General features: G+C 34.4%; 1 protein-coding gene across 2 annotated transcripts in view; it reads right to left on the reverse strand.

Moving 5' to 3' along the window:
- AGMO (alkylglycerol monooxygenase) overlaps nt 1-22,694 on the reverse strand; it is a 374,135-nt gene that overhangs the window by 200,594 nt on the left and 150,847 nt on the right. For both annotated transcript variants that reach the window (XM_082662251.1, XM_082662250.1), the window contains exons 6-7: nt 15,663-15,766; nt 532-627 (exon numbers count right to left, since the gene is read on the reverse strand). In XM_082662251.1, coding sequence (XP_082518377.1) covers nt 532-627; nt 15,663-15,766 — 200 coding nt within the window. The remainder of the gene's footprint in view (nt 1-531; nt 628-15,662; nt 15,767-22,694) is intronic.

Genomic DNA, 22,694 nt, shown 5'->3' on the forward strand with positions numbered 1-22,694 from the left:
CATTAAATGTTTTTCAAGGAGTTTTCAAGCAGTTTCCACCGATTGATATATATATGTATATATAAATAAAAATGTATAAACATTATATATCTTATATAATTAAATACTGTTCATTATATAACAAGAAATTATATTATACGTATAAATTATTATAACTAGTATATATTAAATATATAAACAAAATATTCACAAATATATACATATATAAATTTATATCTCTAAATTGAAATGAATTTCAACATCTTTATGTTTAATAAACTGTAATACAGGAAGATATTGTATTGAGTACAGTATTAAAACATTTTGGTACTTAACAGTTCAAAAATTATTTTATTTAATTGAGACCAACTGGCCTCATTGCTTCTTATAAACGTTGCAATATATATTCAGTAAAAAGGAATAAAAATGAACACATGTTTCTCCTTAAAGAAGGCAAACAAAGGTTTTTCTTACACAATAAATCAGCTGCTAGTGGATTTCTAGGACATTGCTTTAGGCTATTTAAGTATAAAACTTAAGAAAAAAAATTACCTTTGTGTGGATCCAAAACTGGTAGAGGAGATTGAACTGAAGATGAACAGCATAGACTGAAGGTGGTATGAAGAGGGCCAGTGGAGAGTAGAATATCTGAAAGATTAAAACATTATAAATTTGCACATAGGACTTCTCAACATAACATATACTATCACTAATGATTCAATATTTTGAGTCTATCCTTCAGCAAATATGCCTTATTTTTAGCAAATATATCTTATTCTGTACATTTTATTGCCGTGTTTGACCTTGCAACATTAATTTTTCCACATGATGATAAAGTTATAGACATGTTGGAGCTAAGTCCACTGGACTTCTATTTCACATTTAATATTGTCTTCTTAACAAAGCATACAATGTATGTTATTTCCTTAATCTTGAAAAGGTTGGGTGTATTTCCTGGAAGTAAAAAGGTTTTTTAATATATACAAAAATACACACTTTCTTTAAGTAAAAGAAATGTAGGAGCATGTGCCTTTATACCTTGACAGCTCCTAAACACTGTATTATTATGGCATTCTGAGTAACGAAATGCAATTATAGTAAAAGACAGTCACTTCATATGAGAAAGGGAAAGAATACATTTTCCCTCTTAAATTTTACTTTATTATTTTGTGGTTGACAATATCTCCTGATTTTTTTTCAAAGTTAGTAAAGAAGGAGCTATGATACTGTGCCATTGTGGAAACAAGTTTTGAAGGTCCCTATTTCCTAACAGACGGAAATGCCTCTGCCTTGGGAAAACAACTTATTCGTAAACCACTGGTTAGAATCAACGAGTAAGCACAATCTGCTGTGTTCTCCCAATGACTTTGATCCCCAAGAGTGGTTTCATGTTGTAAGAAAACTTTTTATTAAATGAAGAACTAAACAACAAAATAGGAAGAAAAAGAATCAGACTTCAACTTTACATTTTGGGGTTTATAAAGTTAATATTTCCAAAAGATGAGATATTTTAAAAACATGCTTTCAGAATACTACAATTTTATTTCTGAATTATTTTAAAGCTTTTGTTCCCAATTAAGACAAATATCATTTCAACAACGTTTAGTAATGAGGATATATTTGAAATCAGACATTTCCATAAATTCTTATAGTTTTTGTTTCGAACTTTAAGTCATGAAAAATCTCAGCTGTCATCACAACAGGATCAGTTGCATTATTTATAAATTCATTATTAAACAATGGATTAGATTAGTGAACAACAAAAGAACACTGGGCTCTTACTCAAGACATTCCCTTTTAAGCCTTCATTCTACTACAGAATGGCTCTGCAATATTTACAAATTTCTTAAACTTCTCTAGGCTCCAGTTTCCTCAAATGACTGGTGAAGGAGAAGACCATCTGAAATCTAGCCATCTTTTTAGTTCCAAAAAATCTCTAATATTGTGATTTGATTTGAGAATATATTAATATAGTTCTCTTACAATAAGTGAAAAAAATATTTGAAACACATATATGACCAATGATTTAAGTATTTTAAGTTAAGGAATATTTTGGAAACTTTGAGATGTAAATAAAAATATAGACCAAACTTATCTTGATGCTTAATAAATAGTTCTCTCTAGAAAAAGAGTTCATACAAGACGACTATTTATAGTTCATTATAATTCCTCAAAGTGTGAAGAAATAGTCCTTTGAGATAACAACAGCTATTATGGAAAAGGGTGTTCTATCATCAGATAAACTGTGAAGAGTTGAGTAAGGCAAGTGAACTTTCCTTACCATAGAAATTCTCAGAGACTTTATCATGCTAGTACAAACCACAAGCCTGTTAGCCCATAGAACACTTTCTTAAGGAATTTCCCATAAGATTTCCTAAAAACGTATTTGATGAACCATGTTGTTGAATTGGAAGAATCAGTATTCTAATATGACCATATTACCCAAGGCAATATACAGATTCAATGCAATCTTTATCAAATTATGAATGGTATTTTTCACAAAACTGCAACAAAAAGTTTTTAAATTTGCATGGAAGCACAAAAGACCCCAAATAGCCAAAACAAGCTTGATAAAGAAGAACGGAGCTGGAGGAACCATGCTGCCTGACTTCAGACTATACTACAAAACAACAGTAATCAAAACGGTATGGTACTGGCACAAAACCAAACACATAGATCAATGGAACAGGTTAGAAAGTCCAGAAATAAACCCACACACTTACAGTCAATTAATCTATGACAAAGAAGGCAAGAATATATAATGGAGAAAAGACAGTCTCTTCAATAACTGGTACTGGGAAAACTGGACAGCTACATGTAAAAGAATAAAATTAGAACATTTTCTAACACCATATACAAAAATAATCTTCAAATGGATTAATGACCCAAATGTAAGACTTGATACTATAAAATTCCTAGAGGAAAACATAGGCAGAACACTCTTTGACATAAATTGCAGCAATATTTTTTTGAATACATCTCCTAGAGTAATGGAAACAAAAGCAAAAATAAACAATGGGACCTAATTAAACTTAAAAGCTTTTGCAGAGCAAAGGAAACCATAAACAAAAAGATAACATATGGAATGGAAGAAAATATTTGCAAATGATGCTACTGCCAAGGGCTTAATTTCAAAAATATACAAACAGCTCAATGTCGAAAAAAAATCAAATCAAAAAATGGGAAGAAACAGACATTTCTCCAAAGAAGACATCCAGATGGCCAACAGGCACCTGAAAAGATGCTCAACATTGCTAATTATTAGAGAAATGCAAATCAAAACTACAATGAGGTACGGCCTCACACCGCTTAGAATGACCATCATAAAAAACTCTAAAAATAATCAGTGCTGGAGAGGGTGTGGAGAAAAGGGAACCCTCCTACTCTGTTGGTGGGAATGTAAAGTGGTGCAGCCACTGTGGAGAACAGTATGGAGGTTCCTTAAAAAGTAAAAATAGAGTTACCATATGATCCGGCAATCCCACTCCTGGGCATACAGCTGAAGAGAACTCTAATTTGAAAGATCCATACACCTCAATGTTCACAGCAGCCCTATTTACAATAGCCAAGACATGGAAGCAACCTAAATGTCCATCGACAGATGAATGGATAAAGAAGATGTGGTATCTTGATACAATGCAATATTACTCAGCCATTAAAAAAGAATGAAATAATGCCATTGGCAGCAACATGGATGGACCTAGAGATTATCATACTAAGTAAAGTAAATCAGACAGAGAAAGATAAATATATGATATCACTTATATGTGGAACAAAAAATGTGATACAAATGAATTTATTTACAAAACAGAAATCGACTCATAGGCATGGAAAAAACATAATTACCAAAGGGAAAGGGGGGAGGGGGTTTGGATAAATTGGGATATTGGGATTAACAGATACACACTACTATATATAAATTAGATAAACAACAAGGATCTACTTTAGCACAGGGAACTATATTCGATATCTTGTAATAACCTATAATGGGGAAGAATGTGGAAAAGTATTATATATGTGGATATATATATATATATATATACTCATATGTATATATACACATATGTATATTTAACTGAATCACTTTGCTATACACCTGAAACATTATAAATCAACTATACTTCAATTTTTAAAAATTGATGAAACAATGTCTCAAATCTTACAAATCAGTAAATATAATGATGAACTTACAATTAGAAAAATGAACTCAACATAAATTACAAAAAATAACATTTCTAATAAGAAATAAAGATATATGTCAGGGAGTAAGTCACATGAATCATATTAAAATTAATTTCTTGTGATTAATATAATACTATAAAAAGAGTCTAATGATACAATTAAGGTTCCAATTTCTAAAATTGAGATCAGCTTAGTAAATGTCAACTAGTTCTGAGAATTCTTTTCTTCTTCTCTACTTCCAAATCCTACACAGTTTTAAAAATTGGTTTAAATGCCACTTGCATCATAAAGCTTCAGATGGTACTAATTTGTCAGAAGAAATTTCTCCTTCCTCAAACTTAAACTCTTAGTACCTGGGCCAGAGGATATTATACTGTTTCCCGAATATATCCATTTCTACCGTGCATTCAAACCCATGTTATTCTGACTCCAAGGCTCTTTTGCCTTAAATTACACTATCTACCTTAGGTTATTTTATTATCTTTTGATAGAGGTCATATATAATAGGGTCATGAAGGAGAGAAACAACACAAATCTGTATGTGTGAGGAGAGAATAAAGATAGGTCTAGAGGTGACCTTAGGCTAATGGGAAGGAGATGAGTGGGTTTTATTCTGTTCATCAAGTAAATGGGGCAGGCAGGGGTGGTATGAGGAAGCATCATGAAGGAAAAAGCAACATGGCCTTGAGGGGGAACCGTGAGTATTCTGGCACTGCAGAAGCCATTAGAGAAAGGGCAAGAGATTGGGGGGAACCATGGAATTCATGGATAGATCTTAAGGAGTCTGTGAACCCCCTGGATAGGACTATAATAAAGTGTGAACTTGTATGTATGGGGGAAATGTGTGATTTTCTAAAGAAACAATGTATAGCTTTCATCAGGAAGGCTCTGGGGAATCTGTGGCTCACCACAGCCAAACAAAAACAAAAGATAATTTAGACATTGGTCAAACCAGAGAGGGAGCACTTTAATGCCATTCTAAGGAGATTGGATTTATCCTAGGCCAGGAGGGAGTAGTTAACGTGTGATTTTTAAGCTTGTAAGAAATATAAAAGTGGTATGAAATCCTATTTGTATAGCCCAGTAAAAAATCATGCACATTCACCACAGCAGCAGCCATGGGAATGGAGAGGCAGAATATATACAAGAGACCAATGAATTTGGTAACTATTTAAACATAGGAAATGAGAGAAACAGAGGAGAATTAGAAGACACCCAGATACCTGGCTTGTGTGAAGGGTGATGTTGTTCACCAAGATGATGAACAGGAGGAAGAGTAGATTTATTAAGTTCATCTTAGGGTATACTGTGTTGAAGCCCTTGAGGAATATTCCAAGAAAGCTGTTGAGGAAGCAAATATGTCCCGAAAATATCAACTGAACTAAAAAACGACACTGGATTTGCAGCTATGGATCAGTGGAGCAGTAGGCCTGGAATGCAAACCTCAGTAAGTTGAAGAATCATTCAAAGGAGGTGATGAAACAGAGGTAGGTTTGATTTACTTCTCTCTTTCTCCAAGAACAAGGAAGGAGAGAGCTGGAGGTATTTCTTGAATAGAACATATGGATGAGGGAGGAGATATTGTGTGTGTGTGTGTGTGTGTGTGTGTGTGTGTGTGTGTGTGTGTGTGTGTTTTAATGTGAGAGACATGAATATATTTATGGTATATTCAGAAGGAGCCAGTTGAGAGGAAGAGGGACAAATGCCAGGAGTCATTGACAGGACAAAGTCCAACAGAGGAACACAGTAGGACCAATGTCACCAATCTAAGGATTAGACCTACTGAAGAGAGGTGAACATTTTCTGCAAAACTAGAGGTAAAGGATATGCAGTAGGTCCTTGTTGGTTATCTATGAACCTAAATGGGAAAAGAACTTGAAAAAGAATAGATACATGTATATGTATAACTGAATCACTTTGCTGTATGCCTGAAACAAACACAACATTGTTAATCAACTATACTCCAATATAATATAAAATGTTTTTAATTAAATTAAATGAAAAATAATTTTTTTTAAGTATATGTACCTGTGAATTCACAAATCTTAATGAAAATATCTGAACAGAAATATAGAGAGGGAAAACCAGAAAAACTAATTTCTCTGTGAAGTTTTAAATTCATTTATTGGCTGACAAACAGGGGCAGCAGTGGAAAGATCTTGAGGAGACTGAGGAATTTTAGAAAGCCTTCTTCCAGGTAGGGGAGAGGCTCATGTTTATGGCTTGGTTAGCAGCACTGACAGCTCATTTGGGTTTCGAAGCCATTCGTGGAGGGGCACCAAACTCCCAGCTGGTGATGGAGGACACCCATGGCGCTCAGCAAGCTGGGTGTGGCAGTGAAGCAGGTGAGTGACCAGATTCAAGCAAGGCTTGGGGACTTAAGGGCAGATGTAGCAGAAGGAGGTAGCCTGTACTTGCTAGCGTCATGGGCATTAAGCATCTTAGGTTAGATGAAGTAGGAAGGAAAGCCACGAGGAATGACAAGTTGGGAGAAAAAGCAGGGGTTGACAGAGGAGAGCTGTCCATGAATAAGCTGTAAGCAAAATGGTTGAAGCTCAAGGGTATAATTACTTTGAAATAAATATTTTTTAAAAAATCTTTTGAGCTCCAGATTCATGTCTACTTTATTTTAATAAAGTAGTTTAACCTGACTAATAGCTGCACTTCTATGATTCTTGTTTATTTCTGTAATACTTTACAGACATTTTCCTTGAGAATTGAGAAACTAAAGATTGAATAATTCCTTAAGTCTGTGATTAGCAATGACAGACATCCAATTCCTCTGATTGCAGGTAGAGTACCCATCTCCATCCTTAAAACACATCTACTTAAATTGTGATGTTTGGAGAAAGTGCTTGTGTTTCCACTTAGAAAGTCTTCTTTAAGAAATCTGGGCCCACCCTTCTGTTCCCATTTCTGTGCTCTTAGCCATTTCCCCTTTTCCCCATTCCGCCTTCTTATACATCCTGTATTCTAGCCATACTCATACCGTGATGGGTTGAATTATGTCCCCTAAAAAGGGAAGATTTGGACACAGAGACAGACATGAACCCAGGAGGAACTTCAGTGAAGAGGGAGGCAGCAATCGGAGTGATACATCTACAACACTAGGAACACCAAAAACTGCCAGCAAACCACAAGAAGCTGTGGATCTGATGCTTCCTCACAGCCCTCAGAAGGAACCAATCCTGCCGATACCTTGATCTTAGATTTCTAGCCTCCAGAACTGTGAGACAATGCACTTCAGGTGTTCTAAGTCACAGTTTTTGGTACTTTGTTAGGGCAGTTCTAAGAAAATAATACGCATACCATACATGTTACTTGCCATTCCCTACGTTTATCATATTTGTTCATAATTTCGTGTTTTCACAGACATTCTCCTTCTACATAATGTTCCACTTATAACCATATTCATGGCAAAATTTTTTTCTTCTTACAGATTGGGCTCAAGCCTCGTTTCTTCTGTGGTGCTTCACTTGACCCTCCTTGGTTCTCAGAGCAGACATCTCTCTCTAAATCCTTAACAATTTGTATTACAATGGCTGTAGACTTGATTGAATCCCTCCAAGGAAAGCAATCACCTTAAGAACAAAAGCTCATGTCTTACTTCTCTTCATATCCCCAACCTCTGCCACCATGAAGACCTCTGTCAGTCAAAAGTGTATATAGAAAAAAACAGGAGTGGATGCGTTTCTCAAAACAAGAAAAATAACATGTAAAGGGAGTGTTTTAGCCACTTGAACATTTTTTTTAAAGGCCAATAAGATAATGCTGTTTTATGTAGAGGTCTTCACTATGATACCCTTATTTATCTTTCATTATAAGGACTACAAGTGACTATCAGATTTCTGTAAAGAAAAATATCAAAAATCAGGGGAAAATTTTATTTTTACCAAATTTCAAAATGGCTTGGTAAGCACCAGAATAGTTCCATTTTGCTGATCTGTGCTAGAATCAAGGATCTAAAACTGGTCAACACACAAACTGGCAAAGTGCTTCTTTTATTTAATGTATGAACATAAACTTTGTCTTACTAATGTCCTTGAATGGAGGTTGAGGGTGGTGAAGGGATACCTTGGAGTTCTGAGGCAAGGTCCTGAGAGAAGTTTTGTTTTTTTTTTACTTCATGGGAGGCTCAAGGCATGTTTTCCTTCTGTGACATAAGAGTTGTGAGAATTTTATCCCCACTGCATTTGACTGCATTACATCAAAGTTGTTAGTTTTTTGTGTCTTTATTTGTTTGCATTTATCTTTATATAACTCCAACTCCCATATATTGAAAAATAGTCTTTGCTTATGTAGTTTGGCAGAGAGTGTGTCATAATAAAAAGATCTGAGATTTCACTAAAAGTTCCTCTGCGGTTTTATGTGTAATATAAAAACAATATTATACATGTGAATCATACTTCATATAGTTCAAAGAATTTAAAGAATTTACACACATTATTTAAGGTGATCTTCCAATAACAATATGAGAAGGCAGAGCAAATATTAATGCCTAATTTCATGTTCAAAATCACTGAGATTCAAACATTACTTAATTGGTTCAGTGTGGCAAATCTAGCTAATAACTGATCTAAGGCTGGAACCCAGACTTCTTTCTTCCAAGTGAGTTGTTCTCTACTGTTTCCTCAATGAAATTAATATGTATTTTGAAATTATTATGCTCAAAAATAATATCATCATACATTTACATATTCCCTAACTTACAGATATAAACGTTTTCACAAATTGGTATTTTAACTGTATGCCTTTCCTCTGATACTGGTTAAAATTTACTTATTTTTAGATTGCTAATATGCTCTAAACATATTTTACTAATTCTTGGAATATTGATAATACCAACCTAAAAAACAAGTACCTCTGACAGATACTATAGAGCTTTAAAAAAAATTACATAACCCAGTCATTTAAACTAACTGTTTATCATTTTTTACTGCTTTTAAAAGAAATACTCACCTACTGAAATGTAGATAGTGTACTATTTCCCATTCAATAGCTTCATATGTCATGCAAATATGTTAAAATATATTTTATTCCAAAAAATAATTAAGTTACTCACGCTGTGCTCTAATTTTTTGAGGATCTGTTAGATCATAAACATTTAAATGACTGACAGATTTAAATTATTTCACACACTGGTCTTACCCTAGGTAACTTAGAAAAATAATTTCTTTGACAACTATTAAACTTTTTGTTTCATTCATTCATGTTATGTGCATTTATTAAGCACTGACTGCATAAGGCACTTTATACATGCTAAGTATGTAACAGTGGAAAAATAGAAGTAGGTTCATTTCCTTCAAAGTTTACATGCTGGTGTGAAAGACAACAATGCAAATAAGTATTATAATAGAATATGCAAGGCTTTATGGGAGGACAGAAAGAAAAAAAAAAAGTGACCTGGGGAAGTTAGGAAGGTGGCTGTAAAAGAGAAATGAATCTTGAAGGATATAACAATCAGAGGTAAAGCATAAATAACTTTCTAGGCAGAGATAACTGTATGTTCAATAAAATATCAAGGCATTGTGTCATGGTAGATTTAGAGAATTGAAAATTAATTGTTAAACTGGATGGGGTGACAATGGGGGAGGGTGGAAGATGAGATTGGAAACAGGTTGGATCAGGTTTAGACCAGCTCTGCCTGTGATAAGGACTCTATGAGGTTCCTTTCTAACAGCAATGAAGGAGTTTAGCTTGTTCAGAGCTGACATTTTGGAAAATGAGTGTTGGATTGAGACATTAAGAATGGAAACATAGCTACTTTAGAACAACAGCCAGTTTAACAACTGCATGGCTGAATCATTGTTCTTTATGATACTCTAGGGGGTTCCAGGAATCAATGTCTATTGCTAATGGCTAGATCTAAGTTGTTTTTTTCTAGAGTTGGTATATGATCTACAGTGGCTCTGAGTTTGAAAATGCAGGTATGGACATGTAGCTCTATCTTTTAATGAACTATTTATTTTATAATAGATTTATACTTGCAAAAGGGTTGCAAAGATAATATAGGAAGTTGCTACATTACCTCCCCTGCTACCCCCAGACTCTGTATTGTTAACATATTACTAAGCTGCATTGAAACAACTAAGGAAGTGACAGTGGTACATTACTTTTTTTTTTTTTTTTTTTTTTTTTTGCGGTACGCGGGCCTCTCACTGTTGTGGCCTCTCCCGTTGCGGAGCACAGGCTCCGGACGCGCAGGCTCAGTGGCCATGGCTCACGGGCCCAGCCGCTCCGCGGCATGTGGGATCCTCCCGGACCAGGGTACGAACCCGTGTCCCCTGCATCGGCAGGCGGACTCTCAACCACTGTGCCACCAGGGAAGCCCAGTACATTACTTTTAACTAAACTCCACTAAACTCTACACCTTATTTAGATTTCATTAGTTCTGTTTTTCTTCCCCCCTAATATTCTTTTCCTGCTTTAGGATCCATCTAGGATAAAACATTACATTTAGTTTTGTATCTTATAGTCTCCTCTGATCTGTGACAGTTTCTCAGACATTCTCTGTGTTTCATAACCTTTACACTTTCGAGTACTGGTTAGGTATTTTGTAGAATGTCACTCAATTTGGGTTTGACACATGTCTTTTCTTATGGTTAAACTGGGGTTATGGGTTTTGGTGACAAAGACCACAGGGGTGAAGGTCCATTCCCATGTATCTTGTCATAGGGTACATACCAACAGCATAATTTTATCACATCTTATCAAAGGGTACCTGCTACCAATACAACCTGATGATGTAAACTTTGACCCGCGATTTATTGTGTTTGCTAAGTTTCTTCAATCTAAAGTTAAACTTCCACTTCCACCCCACCCTTTGTCCCTTTCCATACTCTATTCTTTGTGAAGGAGTTATTAGAGTCCACACTCAAAGGGCAATGGTAAAGGAGGTATTAACCTCCATTTCCTGGATGGGGGCAGTATCCACATATATAATTTGAAATTCTCTTGAAATTCTTTAGGGGATTTCGTTTCCCATTTATTTGTTCCTATTTATTTATGTATTTAATCATTTATCTATGTCAATGTGGACTGATTTCAAAGATATTTATTTTATACTTTGGATTGTAACTTCACACTATGTTATATATTTTGTTGTTCAAATTGTTCCACATTTTGGCCATTGGGAGCTCTTTCAAATTGGCTCCTGTAACCCTTTGACTTATCCCATTCTTTTATTTTTTGAGCACTTCTATAACTATGTTTTGAATATAAAGCTGTAGCATTCAGATATTTTATTTATGAAGTTGGAAGAAAATGAGATGTTAACCTTGACCCTATTATATATTACATAATATTCATGAGTCTAGACACATTTTATTATTTGCAAAGTGGAGAGACTATCATGTTTAAGGCATTATATTATTAAGATGTATAATAAAAGACTGAAGTAGCAAGCAAAACCATATATTTAATTATTATAATTAATATTAATGTATTTAATTATAATAATTAATTATAATGAATAAGCCTCACTTAAAAAGGTGCTACCAAAAGGGGCAATATAGGGATAGGGGATTAAGAGGTATAAACTATAATTGTACAAAATAAACAAGTATATATTGTACAATACTGTTTTGCTGAAATCCTTCTTTCTGTTTCAAGGTTCGTTGGATTCACTGGCAAAATAACCACTCATCTCACACAACTGAGCAGACTTAATTAATTTTTTAATAGAAGATTATTTAACTTAATTTCAATATACAGGCATTAGAAGGGGATGAATAAAAGTATTAGAGAGACATAACAGAGTATATATCATCAGATTGGTCCGACACCTACATCCAGATTCAAATAGCAGCTGGGAAGTCCCAAGTAACAGAAAGCTGGAGTCCCAGTTGGGAAGGGTCCCAGGCGGTGCATCCACCCCACAGGTGAGACTTCAGTTTGCCACTCGAAGGAGGCCAGTTTTTAGCACCAGGCCGCATGCTGATAACAATCAACCTACATGCAAGCTTGCAGCTCTGGTTATTGTCATAAATGCCTTGGTCTTAACTCATAAGTCTTGGAATGTTCTTGATCCCCAGGGGCTGGCCAGACCCTCAAGGTGCAAGAAGTCCCAGGACTTACTCTCTATCTTATCTAGTGGTTTACAGTGTGTGCTGGCGCCACCCCTTTGGCCTGGGTGTAGCTCAGCAGTTTGGCATGCAGCCGGCTTTAGTGTCATTGTCAGGTCAGAGAGAGGCCTAGTGTGGCCTCTGAAGCCTGAACACGACTACTTTACTAGCTTCCCCAACAAATACAGGGAATATAGCCAATATTTTATAATAACTATAAATGAAGTATAACCTTTAAAAATTATGAATCACTATTTTGTATACCTGTAACATATAATATTGTACATTGACTACACTTCAATAAAAAAAAATCAATAATTTGGGGAAAAAAAGTTACTCCACTAATTGTAGCTCTTTGGGGATAAGTAATGTTAAATCACCTAAAACTGGATTTAAAAAATGCAAAAAGTATGGCTATAAATTCTCATCTTTAACTACTTTAAATGACAGGCCTGCCACCCTAATTTTCATAGTAATGTCAAAGAAAAGCACTCTGAGCTTAATTTTTCTTCTCATTTCACAATTTTCTCTCCAAAGACATGACCCATTTATTATTTGTTCTAAAATACATTGTTACCTTAGTAGCTACCAAATTATATGCCTTATATAGCTGTATCGATGAAAAGAATCTTACAAAAGATGCAAAGAAAATGAAGAGACCTGACAACTCTGATTTTAATGTCTAGAAAGAGCTATCACAGACTGGCAACCATCACGGATCCTGAAACCATCCAAGTTATCTTCTGGCACACTTACAAATATTAACCAAGAATCCAGGCTGATTGACAATCTCTACCTTTCATGTCCCATACTGGAAATCCTCTCTTCCTCCCCATCTCCACCCCAAATTAAAAGCTGTAATGCGTTCCCAATGCTCATTTACTTATTCAGCATATTTTCTGTGTCTTTGGCAAAGTGATAAGAGGTTATAAAGGGAATTTAGTCTGGCAATAAATAGGTGTGAACCTGCATTTCACTTCAGTTTTCACTAATCTGTATCTTTGGATGCATTGATATAATAGGGGAAAGGACACAAGCTAGACCAGGATAAAGATGGGAGTAAGATGTCTGGACTGTTCCAGCCAACAATGTTCAATACTGGATGATGGGTGGGCTCCCCTGAGATTCATTTTGTAGCTTTAAAAATAGATGATTTAAATATCGTATCTCCCAGGTTTCTTCTACTTCTGAAATCTCTGATGCTCAGATAGAAAATTTTCCTTTGATCATTCCTCAGATAATTAACTCATTAATGACACTGATTTACCTGGAGCAACTTCCAACATAGCTACATCCCTTGGAGACTTTCTCCCCCAAAATGTAACTGCTGGTGGTTTGAGTTATCCTTATGCAAAGAGTAATATATAAATCAGGAGAGAATAAATATTTTTGAGATTATTATTTTAATCAGTCATATAGTCAGCCTATTTTGTATAGGATAATAACAATTTGTATTAATGCAGCTATTCCTTAAGAAGGGAGGGTGGACAGTATTCTCCTCCCCAGTCAGGAGCCTGTCCTTCCCTCCATTCACTGGACCAGTCTTGAGGTATATACAGCGTGTAATAGGTAGTATGTTCCTCTACTTTTAACCTTCTAAAGTTCCAGCACAAGCTGGCTATAGAAGATGTGAGGGGGAAATTATCTATCCATCTATCTATCTTTCTTTCTTTCTTTTCCATGTATATTGCTTAGAGCTGTGTTATACATTGAATCATGTCACTCTAAAGTTCATGTGTTGAAATCCTATTCCCTAATACCTCAGAATGTGACCTTGTTTGGAAATAGGATCATTGCAGATGTGATTAGTTAAGATGTGGTCATAAGGGAGTAGGGTGGGCTCCTAATTCAACATGACTAGTGTCCTTATAAAAAAAGAGAAATTTGAACACAGACACAGGGAGACCCCCATGTGAAGATCAGACTCCCATGGGGAGTGAAGATTGGAGAAGTTAGGAGAAAGGACTTGAACAGCTGCTCCCCTAGAGTTTTCAGAGGGACCATGACCCTGCCAGCACTGGTTTCAAACTTCTGGCCTCCAGAACTGTGAAACAATACAATTCTGTTGTTCTAAACCACCCAGGTTGTGGTACTTTGTTACAACAGGCCTAGGAAATTAATATAAGCTGTAACATAGGTGTATGGTGTGGGGAGCAGGGGGTGGATTTCCTTCAATATCCTTTGCAGCAAATGTATTAGTGCCACCATTGGCTTATCCATTTGTATGACCTATGCTCCTGTTTGGGTCAGAACACATGCCAGTACATCTTTCTATTGATTATGAAGAATCTGATTTCAAATATGGGACTTTGTCACTTACTGGTTGTGTAATTAACCTCATTGACCTACAGGTACCTGATAATGGTAATACTTGATCTAGCATAGCACGGGGGGCAGGGATCAAAAGATATGACATAAGTGAAAAACAATACAGAGGTACATAGAAGAGAATTTAGTGTAGAGGTTAAGATCTTTGCAGCCAGGTTGAATGAGTTCAAATTCTACTCCTCCCTTTACTAGTTTTGTGACTAAACTATGGACTCAGTTATCATTTTGAAATGAGAGTTATACTAGTACCTATGCCTTGAAGTTGTCATGAAAAACAAATGAATTAATACATAAAGAGGTCTTAGATGATTGTCCGGCACATAGAAAATATTCAATAATCATATCTAATAGAAGTATTATACATGCAAACTATTAAGAACCATACAGATGAACATTTGTATTATTATCATTATAATTTATCATTAGTAAACAGCTACTGATGAATGCACTTATACATTGATAACTCTGACTTTCTAGCTCAAGGTGCATTTTAGCAGCAGTACTTTAGACAGCTCAGAAGAGCTAAAGAGGGACAATCACAGATGAGGTCTGATACCAAGTGGACCAGGTTTGCCCAGAGAATGAGAAGAATCTTAGAACTAGAGGCGATTTCTGGTATTCATTAGTCTTGTCATTTCCTTATGTTAAAATACTTTAGAGCCAAACTTTCTGTTGAGCATTGTACTAACTATGCTAATACATAGATAAAAAGCAAAGAATTTAATTAGATTTTACTCAAGCATCCAGAAATGGGAACTGATTTTTTAAAAACTGTTTTTAAAAGTTTGTAATGAAATCTTTACATATATTTGAATTGAGATACATTGTCTATATGTCACACTCCTCAGTTGACAGTAAATAAAGAACAGCCAGCCACTTTCTCACCGTGAGTTTTGGGGCCTCAAGTAAAAGACTACCATTGGAAAAAACCACTTCCTTCATGTGTGTCTGGCTTCACAGAGGAGAAGGAAACACTTTAGTGTCTGGCCTTACAGAGGAGAAAGAAGCATTTTTTGTAAAACAGCTTCTATTCATTTACTTGGAGGAAACAGAAACAGTTGTGACTAAATGAAATTATATTATCACCTTTATTCAATTTCATAAACTTACCCAGGAAGTGTACAGTTGGAAGACAGACTGTCTCAGCGCTGTGGATAAGTTATAGTCTTCTGAACTGTGGTGTGTTTGGTGTGCAGCCCACATAAAATTAACCTCTGCAAAACACACAATTTGAAATGAGCCATGACAATAAGAACAAAGCAATTTTCATTTTCAGTTATGTATGCTGCTCTGTTGAGTGAGGAAGAAAAATCTCGAACATCTCTGAAAAACCTAGCCAATATAATTATAATTAAAATGAGCTGCCTCAAATCATTTTTGGAAGCAGAGATGGTATAAATTACAAAGAAATAAAAAAATTGAAACACAGCCAATAAATATGTATAGTGTATATGATATAATTAAATGCCTTCAGGAAACTGAAATGACTTCCAAACTTACACTTTCCTAACATATTACAACGTGACAAATCATAAAAGCCAACTGGTAATGTTGTAACAAATACAGTCAATGCATTGTGATAAGTTTTCAGCATGTGATAACATATTTCTAATTAAAGAAGAGTACTCTGATGGGAGAAATTGGTGTATAAATTTTGGAATGAAATATTTCCCTAATGGCTTTTTAAGAAATTTCAAAATCTGTCTATTGGAATAAGAGGCAAAGCAGAATAACATCTGGCCCTAAGATTTAAGGTTTCAGTTTTATTTACAGATATATATTAATAACTAATAGTTACATACAGTTCTTCCCATACCTCACCAAAACAGTATACCATTTCTAAAATTGTCCCACCTAATTGCTGTTTGTCCTCAAAATAAAAAAGAAAATGCAAATTGTTAATTTTCACCGAACATTATGTAAATTGCCCTCGTACTGTCTTGAGATTCATATATACCTAAAGGAGAGTTGCTTGCCTTTTCTACAGCAAATGTGCCACTATAATAACCACCTATGTATATGGAATTTAAGAAAACAAGCCCACATTTTTCATTCTGCCCTCATTTTTCATTTCCTACCAGAATTACAGATCAAAATGCCATATATTCTGTTTTAGTAAAAGAAAGTATGCTCTTAGCTAAACTAAGTTATATTTTGTCCTTTGCTACAAATACACGAGATAGAATTAACCATATGATGTGATAATTGTATCCCTGCCAGTATAGATTAGAAATTTAAAATTTTTTAGGCTTGGATGCATGGGAACTGAACAGTGAACCTAAAAGTGGAAATATTGAGTTATTGGTCTCTGCAGCTGCCATATACTCATAGTTAAAATACATGGCACATGGCAGAACAATTTGTTAGAAATTTTTAAAATGAAAAGCATGGATAAATGGAGATATAGACATAGATATAGTCATTCTGGGTGGACTTCTTCTTGGCCATTCATTTAGGAAATGAAAGGTCTGTGGACAATCTATGTAGGGAGTTACCAAATAAAATGTGCAAAAGAGTTTTGGTAAACAAATGAGATATAAGAAAGACTTAGTTCTGTGAGAATGAGATTATGAACAGGATTATGAATACACAGCTCTATCAGAAGTCATTTCTATTAAAGTCATATATTTTCAAGTGGGGCAAGTATTTTCACAAACCATCAGTTTATATCTAACTTAGATCCTGACTGGTTTCATACTTTAATCATTCTAATCGTTCCTAGTAATGACGCTGTATTTCTACCCGAGCAATGAAGGAAATTGTTCTTACACAAATGAGAACTACTTCACCATAATGATCTCTAACTTCCCAAGCATAATCTCTGAAATAACCTAGAACCTAAATCTCTGGTTTACTGACTAGCCTATATAACTATAAAAATAAGAGCGATACAAAGAATCCCAAGGCACTTGAAATCTTCAGATGTTGTGTGGAATATTACTAAGAGGTAATAAATTTGATGAATCTCCTAAATCTTTTAAAACTTTTTACAGATTGAACATCTGAAGTAATCTGAACACCATTTTCTCTTTAGAACATACACATTATTGAACATTTCAGAATCTGTCACATAAAAACTTCATTACAAATAAAAACACTACTTTGTTTGGCCTTTCAGGATTTTTGTTTAAAAAAATTCGTCATAATGTACCCATATTATGAGTTCACAAGTGGATGAGGTAATCAGATGGGGTTTAATTAGAGGGTAACAATATGCATTGGAACTACCTCCTTATAATCTCCACAGAAGCTAAATGGTGGAACAAAGAATCCATGAGGGTGGAGGTTAAAGACCTGTCTCTATAGTTGTTTTAAAAGCATTTACTTCCTATCACAAACTGTGTGTAACACAAGCCTTCATTCAATGAAGTACAGCTGTATAAACAGGGTGCAGTAACTGGATCCCACTGCCTTACCTCTGTCACTTTTCAGAATTGGGAAAAACAAGAAGAAATACAGAGGTTTTTTTTCACAGACTATATTCAGTTTACTTGAAGTAAATTATTTTCAAAAGTGGTTATAAAAATACATTTTATAGAAAATTGTCCCCACAGTTTTTTAGTAAATGAGGAAAAGTTAATCGTACATTTATATATATGTTCATCTTCCCTAATACTTGAATTGATGAGTTGTCTGTTCTAAGGAAGAAAACCAAATGTTAAAGAGAAAAAATTGATATTATCACAATAAACTTCCTTCTGTGAAAAAAATTAATAAAATTATAAGTTGTCAACAATAATAATTTTCTTCTTCTATAAGAAAAAATTATTGATTTTCTAAGCATATGATATGTTATTATGGTTTTTTAATTATATTAGAAATAATAATGCTACTTTCCAGTGCCAAAATATAGATTTCTTTAAATATATTTTATTAATACATTGACCAATCATTCAATTTGTTTGGCCAAAATTTAATGTAATATGTGTGTTTGTATGTATGTTATATTCTTGAGTTTGTTACCTTGTTTCTATTTTTGGTAAATTAAGGTACAACTTACATACAGTGAAATCCATCCCTTTTGATATTTAGTTCTATGAGTTTTTGCCAAACAAACACCACTGTGTAATCACTGTCACAATCAAGATAAGATATGGAACAGTGTTGATCACCCCTAAAAGTTCCCTGTTCCACTTTGTGTATGGCAGGCTGACTCTACCATGGCTCCCAGATTCAGATGATGAGATTCTGGACTTTGAACTTATAATGTAATGGGATGAAATGTTTAGGACCTTGGGAGAGGTGAGTGTTTTGAATGTGAGAGAAATAAGAATCCATGGGACCCAGAGGATTCCTATAGGAGGCAGCCTCTAAGATGGCACCCAGTGATTCTTGCCTACTGGTGTTCAACCCCCTGTATAAACCCACCCCTTGGGTGTGGGCTGGATTTTATGACTCCCTTCTAGTAAATGTAATTTTGGCAAAGGTTATGGCATGTCACTTCTGATATTAGGTTATAAAAAGACTGTGGCTTATGTCTTAGGTGCTTTCTCTTGTACTCTCATATACTCTGTCTGAGCAAAGTCACCTGCTGTGTTGTGAACTGCCCTTTGGAGAAGCACATATGACAGGGGACTAGGAGAGGCCTCAGGTTAACCAGTTAGCAAGGAACTAAGCTCCTCAACCCAAACTCCACAAGAAACTGAATCCCAACAACAACCATGTAAGTGAGTTTGGAAGCCGATCCACCCCCACTTGAGTCTTCAGATAACACTACAGCCAGCAGACAGCTTAACTGCTTAACTACAGCCTCATGAAAGATCTTGAGCCAGAAGCACTGATCCAAGCTGTGCACTGATTTCTGACCTACAGAAGCCATGAGAGAAGCCACGGATGTGTTACGAAGCAGTAGAAAATTAATACTGTGGTCAATTCTCCTTGACCTCATTCTCAGTCCCTAGTATCCACTGATTTGGTTTCTTTCACTTGCATAATGCATCACAGATTCCTCCATTTTGCTGTGTTTTTCAGTAGTTTGTTCCCTTTTTTGCTGAGTAGTATTGCATTTGTATGGATGTACCACAGTTTTTGTTTTGTTTTGTTTTGTTTTGATCCACTTAGTAGTTGAACATTTCAAGTGTTTCCAGTATTTGGCAATTACAAATAAAGCATCTATAAATTTTCTAGTATAGTTTTCATGTGAACATAAGTTTCATTTCACTTTGGCACATACTCAGGAGTGAGATTACTGAACTGTATGGGATGTTTACATTAGGTTGCCAAAAACTGTCAAAACGTTTTCCAAACTGACCGTGCCGTTTTGTATTACCACCAGCAGTATACGAGAGTTAAATTTGCTACACATCTCTGACAGCACTTGACATTATTAATTTTATTTATTTATATGATAACATTCTAATAGGTGTGTATTATTATCACGTTGAAATTTTAATTTGCTTCTCTGCAATAGCGAATGACAATGATTACCTCTCCATGTGCTTATTTGTCATTTATATGTCTTCTTTGTCTATTCAAAATTAGTGCCCACAATTTAATTGGGTTGTTTTCTTATTATTGAGTTTTGAGATATCTTTATATATTCTGCACACAAATATTTCCTCCCAGTCTGCGGTTTGACTTTTCATTTTTTTTACAGTACCTAATTAAAACCACTGGGTTTTAATTTTGATGAAATCCAATTTATATACTCGAGAGTTACATTAAAAGATATTTTTAGTGTGTATAAGAACAGAGGTTACTTCCAAGAAACTTTTCAGAATGAGGAAAATTTGTAAGCAGAGTAAACTTGTAGTTTAGAAGCTAACAGATTCTATATGTACTATACATCTAAAGTATATCTAAATAAGTCTCTTTTGTCATTTCTTGTCACCTATGAAATGGAGAGAAATAATTCTTTAGGTTAATCTGAGACACAAACAAGGTCTACAAGGAATTTTTACAGCTATATGAGAGCTATTTAATCTTCAGTAGTGGACAGGAAGTCTTGGGGCATCCTGGGGGTGATGATGTTGCCTTCACTCATAATTTGGAAAACCTTCGAGTTATGAAGGAAAAAATGTTCAGGCATAGTTGCAAAATGTTGGTGTTTGCACCAAGAAAGGCATGTTAGTAACACTTGATGGAACATTTAACATATTGTGTGGTAACTATGGAACATGAGAACTGCAAGGAGTTTATGAGGTTACTTAGTTCAAATTCTTTATTTTATAAGTAATAAAAATGAAATTAAAAGGGAGAGGGAAAAAAGTTTCATTAAAGGAGAGAAAGCTTTTTAAAATTTTGTCTCTCTCTCTCTCAACAGTAATTTATTTGATGCATTCATTCCCCTCTTGGAGTTTTATTTCTCCTTCAGAAATGGAGGTGACTGGGACCCACTATTCTGTGAGCCCCAGATGACATGTATTTGGTAATTTCCAATAAGTAAAGGACATTAAGGAGCTCAACACACATTATTAAATGATGGTGCTAAATCTCTTGAATTGGAGCTACTGCTTACTGCCTTTTGCAGGAAATCTAACGCTACAAAACACTGAACTAGTCTATTTTTGAATGAAAACAATTGTCACTCTGAATTTGAAAATATCAGTACCAGGTATAAGTGTATCCTTTAAAAATTTGTTCCATCTCTTTCCAACAGATAAGCATGACTGATAAATGATTTCAAAAAAGTAACTGAACTAAGCAATCAAAATATTAGTAACAGACTCGAACTGCCAAAGTCAAGTCTACATGGAAAATTTAATAGCTGGTGAAATAACAAAGAATATACCCTCATTGAATGCACTGATGATGACATCATCAATTGTGTCATCACAATTTCATTCACTTCCTATAGCAACAAATCAAAGTGATGATAAAATTGATGATATTGCTAATTCATTCAGTGAATAGAGATTGATAGTCTTTATTATTTTTTTCTAATCTATCCTTTGTCCACTTAATACCAAAACATAAATGACTAAATATATCTAAAAATATCAAATCAATGAGAATAAAATTGATAAACTGGCTGGACCTCCATATTTTTGTTCAAAACATTTTGCATATATCCAGACATTCAGCATCATAGAAACCAGTCATCTGAAGGACTGACCAAATTTTCACTTTTTATCTATACATTTGGCAACATGTAGATATTAAATCATCTCTCTAGAGGAGGTAACAAATGATGGCTCTAAAATTGTCACAAACACTAAACTGTCTCTCTAATCTTTCTAGCAATCACAACTTTAACATTTTTTTAAAATTTATGTTCACATGGAAGTCTTTAAAAACTAGCATGCAGAATTTTAAAAGACTAGTTCTCCATTCATATGTTTAAATTCTCTCAAAATTTAAACAAAAAATAAAAGAAGATACAGCTTTTTAGTATGAAGCAAAATAAATCCTTAAGAATGTATATCATCTTTTCAATCAAAACTTCCATTTCTATACAATGCAAAAGCAAGAAAAAATATGATGCTTATTATTGTTATTTGGATGAAATGTTAAAATTAATTGAAGATATAAAAGAATGTTATTTCCACCTACCATATCCACTATCATTAAAAATGAAAAATGTGATTTTAAAATTTCAGAATTTTGACACGTCCATAGGTAGTTCAGTTGTATTCTATTTTAAATCCATTTAGGAAAGTCTAAAAATTAAGATTATATTTGAAAAGATTTCATTTAAATTGTGTATTTTTTAAAAAATAAGGATTTATTTAGCACTAATTTATTGAATCCCTACTATGTATATCTTTGTGGATATTCTGATAGATAAAAGCATGCAATCAATCAAACAAACAAACAAAAAACATCCCTCAAAGAACCTACAACTAAATAGAAGCAAAAGAAAGATATAGAAAGAACTCGCTGATACAGGAAACTTTTACATCCCTTAAAATAAAAATAATTCTGTGTAAATTATACATGTCCTGCATCACTTTGTAGTCATTGTTTCATAACAACTTTTGAAAGATTATTATAACCAAGGCTTCCATGAAATGTAAGAAGACATTAGCTTCACTCTGTCTGACAGACTAAGTGACCCCTCCCCTACCTGTCTTTCTATATGTCTATTCTCCACCTTTTCTAGAAATGAGATTTTACAATATCTCATACAATTTAAATTTGGATCATTGCCTACTTACCTAATGGTTAGAAATGCTATGAGTTCCTCCTTGACTTTACTCAAAG

The sequence above is a fragment of the Grampus griseus genome (assembly GCF_964374135.1).
Source record: "Grampus griseus genome assembly, chromosome: 9".
Lineage (NCBI taxonomy): Eukaryota > Metazoa > Chordata > Mammalia > Artiodactyla > Delphinidae > Grampus > Grampus griseus.